The sequence below is a fragment of the Crocodylus siamensis genome, chromosome 4, assembly GCF_052110815.1.
Source record: "Crocodylus siamensis isolate JL-2025a chromosome 4, ASM5211081v1, whole genome shotgun sequence".
NCBI classification, from domain to species: Eukaryota; Metazoa; Chordata; order Crocodylia; family Crocodylidae; genus Crocodylus; species Crocodylus siamensis.
Genome location: NC_143398.1, coordinates 191,238,681 through 191,249,514, shown reverse-complemented (window position 1 = coordinate 191,249,514; position 10,834 = coordinate 191,238,681). Strand labels below are relative to the sequence as shown.

At 35.5% G+C, this 10,834-nt stretch overlaps 2 protein-coding genes across 2 annotated transcripts in view; one reads left to right on the top strand and one right to left on the bottom strand.

Annotated features, from left to right (window-relative positions):
- Positions 1–592: 592 nt before the first annotated feature.
- MSTN (myostatin) lies at positions 593–7,911 on the bottom strand. Its single transcript, XM_090045239.1, has 3 exons — positions 7,383–7,911; positions 4,269–4,642; positions 593–1,902 (listed from the first exon to the last, which is right to left on the bottom strand). Exons 1-3 carry the CDS (start codon positions 7,753–7,755, stop codon positions 1,522–1,524), a joined length of 1,128 nt encoding a protein of 375 aa, XP_089901365.1. The 5' UTR covers positions 7,756–7,911; the 3' UTR covers positions 593–1,521.
- Positions 7,593–10,834, top strand: part of AKAP19 (A-kinase anchoring protein 19) — a 69,562-nt gene continuing 66,320 nt past the window's right edge. The window contains exon 1 of the mRNA XM_090045241.1: positions 7,593–7,722. The gene's annotated coding sequence lies outside the window, so the exon portion shown is untranslated. The remainder of the gene's footprint in view (positions 7,723–10,834) is intronic.

The window sequence follows — 10,834 nt, the reverse complement described above, 5'->3', positions numbered from 1 at the left end:
CCATACAAAAAGGAATTTGTTTAGCCGAAATTATCATTTTAACAATGCCTCTGTTATTAATAATTTTCCATATCTGAAACTGAATTCCTTTTAGGAAATAAATAGATTTCTCATTTCAAGTTTTGATTTATTAGTGACTATGCCAAGGAAAATATACAGCAATGTGTAGAAATCAAAGTTAACTATATAGTTATAAAGATAATATTTGTTGCGCTTTCAAGTGTAAGAAAAATGCATTTAATGAAATAGTTTTTTAATATAATTGTAAATGTATTTAACATTAATAGTATATTTTATCAGTCCATTTGTTGATCAAGCGAACAATTAGGCATTTTATGAAACTGGTTAGGCATAAAAAAATTATGAACATGTCAACACCCATCATTTATCTACAAGTGGATTTTACCAATGTAAAAACCATATAAAACAAATACAGTATAAACTTAACTCTCTGTATTACTTTCTTGCTACGTCCATTTTTGTGTACAAGTAATTTGCATTGAAATACAAGAATTTGATTTTATTTCTAGCAGATTTTTTACTAAAGTACAGGTTAACTTGAAAGTTTTCTTACATAAACATAAACCAACAATTATTAAAAAAAGAAACATTTATTTACAAAATAATGATGCACACATATTACACAAATTCTATCATATCAAAGTCTATATATTTTTTACAATATTTGTAGCAACCAATTATTTGCATTGGTTTATCATAGTGCAAACTGTAATGTTGTAAAGGCAGGTTATAATTTGGACTACAGCATTAATGGTTTTAAATGTTTTTGTCTTCTGCATTTTGTTTAACTAGTGTTTCGAAATCTATTCAGTTTTTATTTTAATAGTTCTTTAAACTAGATAACCATCTTTATTTTTACTCATCCTGCTGTGATAGCACCATTGGCATAAATTACTAATATACTAATCAAAAAAGGAATGGAAACACTGTATGTAGTGTTTGTTTTTGGATTTGTTTGTTTTTGTGGAATTTGAACATATCAGTTTTGTGATTCTGCACTAAAAATTCAAGTGTTTAAGGACAATTCCAATAATAGTATTCTGATAAATCTACATGTAACCAGTATATATTTTTCTGTAAATACAATATTAAATTAAGCTGCTAAGAAATATGTTTTATAGCCTTCTTTCATTCTCTGGAAACAAGGAGTTTGCTTTTGTTCTACTTGCATATGTTGAAACCTGGTTATGAATTTAGTGTCTGAATAACTGAAAACTGATTCCCTTACAATATAAAAAAAAAATTGCCATCCAGTGATTTTTGATTGTAGCTTTTCTTTTCCGCCAGTTAAAAACCAGCCATTGCATTTATTGTCTTTTAGTTCACATTCTGTAGCTTGTCTTGTAATGAATCTGTTTTGTACAATAGCTTGTTGTACAGTATATTGAATGTAGGCTATAGTCTATTGTACATCGTTTCACAGTTTCAAAAATTGCTGAGGGGACGGGACTTTTTTTGGTAGCTTTCACAATGTATAAAGTAGTGGATCTAATGAAGACCTCATGAGCACCCACAATGATCTACCACCATGGCTGGTATCTTTCCATATATTATTTGTTCTTTTCCATTGAAATAGAGCATATTTATTGGGGACATCTTGGTAGGAGTGCAGCATGGGCCTGCTGAACCTCTTGGATTTGCTTGGTGTACAAGGTGGGTGTGTGGATATTTTTGTAAAAATACAAATTCACATTCTCCAGAGCAGTAGTTGGCTTTGTATCTTTTTGGTGCAATAATCCAGTCCCATCCAAACGCTTCAAAATCCACAGTCAGCGGGTAGCGACAACATCGGGATTCGGTGGAATGCTCGTCACAGTCAAGGCCAAAATCTCTGCGGGATCTTTTTGGTGTGTCCGAAACTCTGACCTCTAAAAATGGATTCTGTGTGGAGAAGAAAAGGAATTAAAACATTACTGCTGATTGAAGTGATGTATGTGGATCTATTGAGACATTTGGTAAAATAGGCAACAGATCGGACATGGAAAGGTTGTTATTTTCAAATATAATTTGCATGGATCTCTAGACTGTTCTAATTCCTTGCAAAGGCTTTGTGGCAGGAGATAGGGGAGGGGAGTTCTTTTGGTCCACCATGATCTACTCCTCTTTTAGGTCTTCCTGACTACATTTCATCCACTTTCAGGAATCATCCCTCTTCTTCATACTGACAAATAGTATTTGCCTATTATTTCCTGCATAGTTGCTATCATTCCTGTGCCTCTGTCTTTCTGAAATCATTTTTGCATCATCCTGGGAGCTGGTAGGAGGGTCACTGCTCAAGGTTCAGGATACTGGACCAGAATTTCTCGTAATCTCCAAAAGAGCTAATGAGCAAACAAAATAAAAGCTCTCAAAATTGCAGCAGGTGGGGTCAGGATTGTTTAAACATCCTGGTCCCCGTCTTCAGGAAGAACCCTCTGGCTGAATTGTATCCAACTGAAGCTACTTAGGTTTGAGAGAGACCTGATAACTAGCCAGAAGGCAACAGAAATCAAAGCAGTTGGTTTAAATGCCAGGCTGACGTACATAACTGGGGACAACAGTTGTTGGTATGGTGATGGAAACCAATGCTGTTGCTTTATTTCTACTTCACACCCTTTATCCTTTTGCTAGCAGGACTGAGCCTATGCATAAGTTTGGTAAGGGAAAAAGATATTATAGCTCCTGAGAGAACCATGTAGCCAGGGACATTCAGAGAGCAGCTAGAGGAGACCATCCTGGATCGTAACACTAGGATCCCTATAGATCCTTGAGTTCCACTGTCGAATGTTGAGAGAGGCAATAGTGATAAGGGTACCAAATGATGGTAATTATATTATGGCAGTATAAGTGGATTTAGTTCAATAAGCAGAAGCTTGCTGGAAAATGCAGATGTAAGTTATATTTTGACAGTTGATATGTGCTCCTGAGCAGCAATTCCCCTTCCTTTTCAAAAGCAGTTGAAAGGCCATAAACAGTATCAAGCCACACTTCTTGTACCTAGCATACAGCTCCAAATACCTCCATTGAGCAGGGAAGGCATTTGCAATCCTGCACCAGGAACTGAAACAATTTGAGCTTGTTTCTCTCCCACATGAATTTCTGCAGGAGGGAATGATTTGGCACGCTGGTGATGGAGCCAAATTACTTTATTTTTGGTTGTATGATTATGTTTCATGCGCAAGAGGAGGCAATGGCAAAAGTGTTTGCTGCAACAAAGTACTAGCCAACTCCAACTAAGCGAGAATATGAGAATTATTTTTCTAGCATATTTTGAATTAAGTTTCTATAATATATTTCTTTTCTGTAAACTAATGGGATTACGTTACATTGCAAAGAAAATCAACAATCATAAAGTAATGGTATTAAAAACAGATTTTTTAAAACAAAACTGCAGACTAGTGAAAGACCAAAATAATATTTTTAGTGTTTTGTTTTACAGTCTAAATGTAGTTACAAGCAGTGCTTTATTAATGCAGATTGCTGGAGCAGGTGCTCGTTTACTGCTTTTCAAATAGAAAAAAATTATTTCCTAGCATTTTTAAGTGCTACACATTCAAATTCATCTTGTTCATTTAAATTTCTGACAAAAATAAATTTATTTTGTGTATGTTAAGTTCGTAAAGATTATTTAGTACTTAACTCTCATTGACATCAGTAAGAGTTGAGCACTTAAACATTTTGAGGATCTGGGCCTTTGTGTCTTGGGCAAGATTTTCAGAATTGAATGGCATAAAAAATACTACGTTTTCAGGACTAGATCTTTTAATAATGAAAAAAGATTGTTATACTGTTTTATGATTTTTATATCTTTATAAAAATGTTTTTATAATGAAATCCAGTAGTTTCAACTCCTCTTGCACTAAGAGCATATAAATGTATAAGTAGCTATAAATGTAGAACAATATTGTGTTACTGGTTTTTAAGCAGAACTTCTCTGTTAACTCACAATGTATGGCATGATACTTTCCATCATTTTATAAAGATGTAGGTAGTTCAGTACTGATTATGAAGAAGGCTGGTTTTACACAAAGAGAAAGTGAGGCATGGAGAAACTGTATGATTTTGTCAAGATCAGAGAGTAAGTCTATAGAACTGGGAATAGGATTTGTATTTCTACCTCCTATTCTTCCTCTGTTTAAATGCCCAGAAATTGCTTCCCATTCCTGCTTGAAATATAACTTGAAATTTAACCTTTCCAACTTTTCTAAGCAATTTAGTAAAACAATAATAAAAACGACCCTAGGGGAGTCTTTTCCAATAGAACTTACCAATCCATCTTCACCTGGTCCTGGAAAAGTTACAGCAAGATCACGTCCATTCTCATCAAAAGCTTTGATTTCAATGCCTAAATTGGATTCAGGTTGTTTGAGCCAATTTTGCAACACAGTCTTCACATCAATACTCTGCCAAATACCAGTGCCTGGGTTCATGTCAAGTTTCAAAGATCGAATTCCAGTATACTTTGTACCATCTTTCATGGGTTTGATGAGTCTCAGGATCTGTACAAACACTGTTGTAGGTTTCTGGACTGGCCTCAGGTATATCCACAACTGGGCCTTTACTACTTTATTGTATTGTATTTTAGAGCTAAATTTAAAGAAGCAACATTTTGGTTTTCCTTCCATTTGCATAAGTAAATCAGCTATAAATGAATAGAGAAAATAAATTACTGAACTAGAAACAGAAAGGAACTTGCATAAACAAATCAGAAAAAAAATGTACAGCTCACATAGTATCTTAGTAAGTATATTTTAGTAAGGTATATTATCAATGGAATATCTATTATAAAAGTGTATATAATGTATTTCATTATAAAATAAACTCTAAATTTTCTGAATTTTCTGGGTTTTACACTGGATAGCCTCATTTCACTGCAGGCATCAGAAACATTGTTCTCCCATCTAAAAACATTGTAATATCACAAGAATCCAATTATTCTTTTGTAAATAACCTCATTTTGAGCTAGATTTTGTCATTGTAGGATATATGTAGTTTCGTCTTTTACACTGTGTAAGCTGTTCACTTGAATTACTTCTGAACATGGGCTAAAATTAAAAAATGATGAGGAATGAGAGAGAAAGAGACTGTGCAGAAACATACTCTTAGAATTGTCTGGGAATACGAGTAGTTACACTAACTGCGCAGCTGCACCGGTCAGTCTGGGGAAGAAACCCTTCCCCCACCCAAAAATTACCTGGGGACTGGACACAGTGTACAGCCTACTCAGCCTTAGAAAGACGGTAACTACTAACACCTTTCTGCATTCAACTCTTGGAGTATTTTTACAAAAACATACAGAACAGCAATTATATATTTGTTGACTAGGCACTTCTGTGATCTTCTGGATGGTTCTAATATAGCAAACACCATTAGTGCTTGCATATCATATAAACAGAGGCAACTGTGGACTAGCTACCATTACACCTAAATTTCTCTCCCTTTTTCTGTGATAAAGCTCTTTGTTACTAAATTATTTTGAATCAAATGAACTTTATTTCTTTTGTTTGACCTGTTACAGGGAAGTGATTTGCAATATAATAATCTTTAGCCTACAGTACAGGTACATAATCTACTAGACACAAACTTAGTTGTCCATGATGAGAATAAAAACAGTATCAGATAATACACTCAGATAGCATAGAGCTCTAACATTCATAACCTTTTCTCTCAAGATACCTGCTTCTCTAATGCACCTAAAGTGCTCATCCAGATGAGCGCTGACATTTGTTTCCTCGGGGACAAATACCAGCGGTGCACTTTGTCCCCAGGGAACATGCTGCTGCTTGTTCCCAGGGAACTTGCTCTGGTGCATGGCAGATTACCCCAGGTGTAGGGGAGGTTGAGGCCAGCAACTGTGTTGGCCCCAGCACCCTTACCTGGGCCCTGGGGGCCTTCTGGGGCTGCAGCTGCAGCAGGAAGCCTGGCTGGAAGTTGAAGCGTGGCTCTGGTCATCTGGGCTCCAGTTTTGGGCAGTACAGGCTGCTGCCACATGCGCCATCCTGTTTTTTTCAGCATGGGTTTTTTTTGACCCCAGGATCTCCTAGCTCAGAAGACCCTCTGCACTACAGCGTGGGGAATGCCTGCATGTGCAGTGTGTTGTGCTGCAGGTGGGTCTGCGGCACCACATACCACACATCTGTGATCGTCTCTATATGGCCAAAGTAATATTTTTTTTATTTTGCCTATTAAACTTACAGAGTGAATAGTGCAATGACAAATAAACAGATCTTAATTTTTCTTCGCTAGGCAAAGATGAATTTAGTCATGGATTGGTGAAAAAAAGGTATAAGTCCCTTGGAAATTGTAGGCTGAAATATAAGTGGCGGTTAACCCTTACCTGAAGCATCGAGATCAAGCTACCATTACACATTCAGCTTGGTTATACAGTATCCATAAATTTAGCTAAAGCTTTTCTTATTCAGTGTTAATTTTATAAATGTATATGTGTATTAGTTACAGCAGCTAACATTATCCTGTGAGGTGTGTGCACCATATATCTGTTACTAGTAACAAATCTATGCCTTATATGCCCTGTCTTCTTTTTACCTTTTGTCATCATATTCATAAGTGTTATTTTGAAAAGCAGCTGCCATAGCCAGATACTTTAGCTGATGAAGAACATAAGATACTATAGTATTAGCTGTGCAAAAGATACTTGATAGGAGTCATGGCAGATGTTTAGCACTCAGAAGATAACTAAGAATCTGCTCATTCAGTAAATGCCTTCATTCTTTCCTGAACCAACTACTGGAGTTAATAATACATGGACATACTGAATGTAACCTATAATACATATGCTTAATTTAAATATATCATTTTTAATTACTATTAACTGTATTGTGTTAGCTTAAAATATCAGTGAAGGAAACAAGTCTTTAACCCTGTACTTGCACTTGCTATCTTTGTATAATAGTTAAGTGGTTCTAACATTTTAGCTGACATGTTTGTCAGATTTTTCACTCTTTTTAAAGAGTGGTTGCCTGTGAAACCTTGCTAAGAGAAATATAGCTGCCTCCTTATTTCACTTATTTCCTTGTATTTCTCTATATTTACTGTAGGAAATGCCTGGAATACTGCAAATACTGAGGTCAGTGAACTGCAAATCTCATTTAGCTATCTAAGGCAATTGGCAAGACTTTATGGGCTATTGCTGTACATGCTACGAGGAACAGAAAAATAATACTGTAAAACAAAAGATCACAATATGGTCCTTGGATCCTGACTCAAATTCTTAAAAAAAAAAAAAAAAAGTTCTTCTCCCTCCCTCTTACATAGTTCAGTCAGCAGCCTGTTAGGAGAGACTGAGGAGTTCTGTTGCTCTTAAGCACTAGGACAACTGCTTGTCAGTAGAAGTGTGATATTAAAGTAGCAGGACTACTTACACTCTGTAGGCATTGTAATAATAGTTTCAGTTGTAGCATGATAATCATCATCTTCCAGAGAACCTTCACTGCTGTCATCTCTCTGGACGTCATACTGATCAATCAGTTCCTGAAGTGGAGGAGCTTTGGGTAAAAGTTGTCTTATAACATCCCTGCTAATGTTAGGAGCTTGTTCAAGACGCAGTTTGCTGAGGATCTGAATTTTTATGGCTTCTATTCTGGAAGATTTTGTATTTTGCCTCCATGTACATGCATTGCATAGTCCATCTTTTTCTTCATTCTCTTTTGGCTGACTACTATCATTAAGATCCACTGGATCAAGTATAATCAGCATGAACAGGTAAATATAGCCACAGACTGGTAGCTTTTGCATGATCTTACATTCAGTGCAGTCTTTTTCTTTCCTATCTTTCTTTTTTCTTCTTTTGGTATTAAATAGATGCCTATAGGCAAGTACAAGCTGAGACAACTCGCCACACTGGTGAATCTTACATATTTCAAGGGGGCTTTTATACTCCAACTTTGATTAGATCTGTGTCGTCAAAACCAATGATTGGTTGTTTTACCAACAATGAATCTAGCTGTCAGAGGTTAAAGCCCTGTCTGTCACACGTCACTAGACAGCATCTTGTTACAGCTAAGGGTGAACTGATTTATCTGGACACTCCATAGAGCATATCTCTTCATGTACTGAGAAGATATATTTCCAAAAATATGGACAGCAGTAGTGAAAGTACTATCATGCTTAAATATGTGTTAGTTCTATCTTGTATTAATTATTAATCAATTCATATAACTCTATAATTGCTAAAACTCATCAATATTTTTCCATTTAAAAAAAGCATATTTTTTAAAACAGAAAGATTGTCGCTACATATATGGGAAAATACTTCCTAAATACATTAGGCATATATTTACAGCACCAGCTTATATGCATAAATAATTAAATAAATAAAAGTTTCTTATATATTTTTGTGTCTTGGGAACCAGTGGAGAGAGAGTTAAATTAAGAATTTTAAGTGATATTTGTAATTAACAAATGCTTCTGATATACATGCTTTCCAGATATATGCATGGCTTCCTGTTCAGTTATTCTTTCTGTATATAAAATTAATGCAACAGGTCCTGTTTTGCATTGTATATACTATGCCTTAATTAAGCAAAATGTTAATAATTTTTATTTCTTAATACTATCGTGGTTCAGCAGAATCCTCTAAAATAAATTAAATCTTGGGAGTTATTTAATATAAAATATTAGATTGTGATTAGATATTGCTCTGGACATAACATTCACTCTGACTAATAGTATATCAAATTATTTTGGCGTGTTTTATACAATACCGGTGCTTGCTACTAACAGTACTTACTACAGTATTTAAATGTCTGTGATGCATACTATGGATATCATGGATAAATTCTTGTTCCATCTTTACATCTGTACATAGGGTTTACTAACATTATCCTTTCTGTTCAAAAGTTTTCTTAGTTATGATTTCTCAGGTGGTAGCTCTGTGTTTCTGCATTGTATTTGCAGATGGTTACAATGCTATAGTCCATATTTCAAAGACATAATCTTAGATTTTATAAAAATGGTTTTTTGTGTGCCCCTATTTGCTGGCCTTGTTTCTATTTAACAAAAAGTTTAAGTGGAAGTAAGATGCATAGTTGTGTGAAAATGCACCTCTAAGTACACCACATTCATTTAAGTACGCTGCACTGCTTGTGAAAGGTTGTTGACATGTAACAAACATTTTAATGCATGCTAGCAAAGAGTATGAAATTCATATTTACTTTTCACATTCTGTTTTTAACTTACACTAATGCCTACATGTTGTAGCATACACAAACTGCACAATACACCAATGTGTATGCAATACCTGGATTATCAGATCTGAGTTAAGAATGGATCACCTTTGAGATTCCTTGCTTTATTTTTACTGTGTAAAAATGTAAGTATAATGCAATTTTCTTTTGTTTGTGTTCAGTTAGGGACAAAAATAGTACACAGTATGACGTGATATTGAACATGAGATCCAACAGGTTCTTTAACAGTCTGCTTATCCATGTTATATCTTTTTCAAGATATAGTTCATTGCCTGACTGAACTGAGTGTGATACTGATCTCACTTCCCCTGTATTACTCCCAATTTACATCAGTGTAAATTCTTGGGATTACATTGATAGAAAACTGATATAATAAAGCATTATTAATTAGTCTCTCTGTATCTAAACTTGTAGATTGGAGGCCAGATTCTGCTGCCCTGGTTTAGGCAAAACCTGTGTTGAAGTAAACTACATGTTCTGTTTTGCTTCCACTCTCTGGGCTTGATTTGGATCTCATATATGACACTTTTACACCAAGAGAATCTCACTGATATCAGCACAGATATTTCTATTTGTGTTAATATACATGACTTATTTGTGATATTATACTTCATTGGAGTTGTAAGTCAGGACAGAATGTGAATTTTCTAATATACATTAGTTTAAATATGCATTTACAAGGATTTACTGTGATGGCTGCAACAAGTAGGTATTTTAAATATAGGTCCTGAGACTACTATGCAATCTCAAAAAGCTAGTATGTTGCAAGCATTAGTACATCTTTCTGGTAAAATATACTTTAGAAAAACACTAGACCCATTTCAGACTCCAGTGACCCTCCTCCCTCTTTTATAACTAGGAAAATGCTAAAATTATTTTTTCTGAATTCCTATAACTTTTAGCTGCTCAGCATTTTAAACAAAAATTGGTGTAAATCAGAATTTGCTCCTGGCCTTTGAGCTGGTACATAAAAAGTGGAAGAATTCTTTCCATTCTGTTGTCCTACCTCTAGGGTATTGCAAAGAACCAACCATCCTCTGCCCCTTAATGAAACACTTCCTTGCAAATGGTGGACCAAAGTCCTCTCTTATTTATATCATGCAATCCTGGAGAATTCTGAAGGAAGGGTCAACCAACAAAGATCTTCTAGTTGCTGTCAGCTGACTCATCTAGTAATAGAAAAGACTGTATTTCTGTGAACTATTCATCCCTACTTGTCATTTAGAAGTGAGATATATCAATGACAGCTCAAAGGGTAAAATGGGTTAACTGCCAAAGAAAACAATAAAAACATCTAGTATTCATAGATTCATAGATTGTAAGGCTGGAAGGGACCTCAGAAAATCATTGGGTCCAGCCCCCTGCACTCGGCAGGAAAGAGAACTGGGATCCCAGTAAGGTGACCATCCAGTCTCCTCTTGAAGATTTCCAGGGCAGGCAATTGCACCACCTCAGGAAGGAGCTGATTCCACAGCTCGAGCATCCTAACTGTGAAGAAGTTTTTCCTAATGTTGAGCCTGAAACGGTTTTCCAAGAGTCTGTGACCATTACTCCTGGTTTTCCCCAAGGTGCCCTGGTGAACAGTTAGTTGTTTACCAAGCCCTTGGCGTATTCCCCTGATGTAGCGG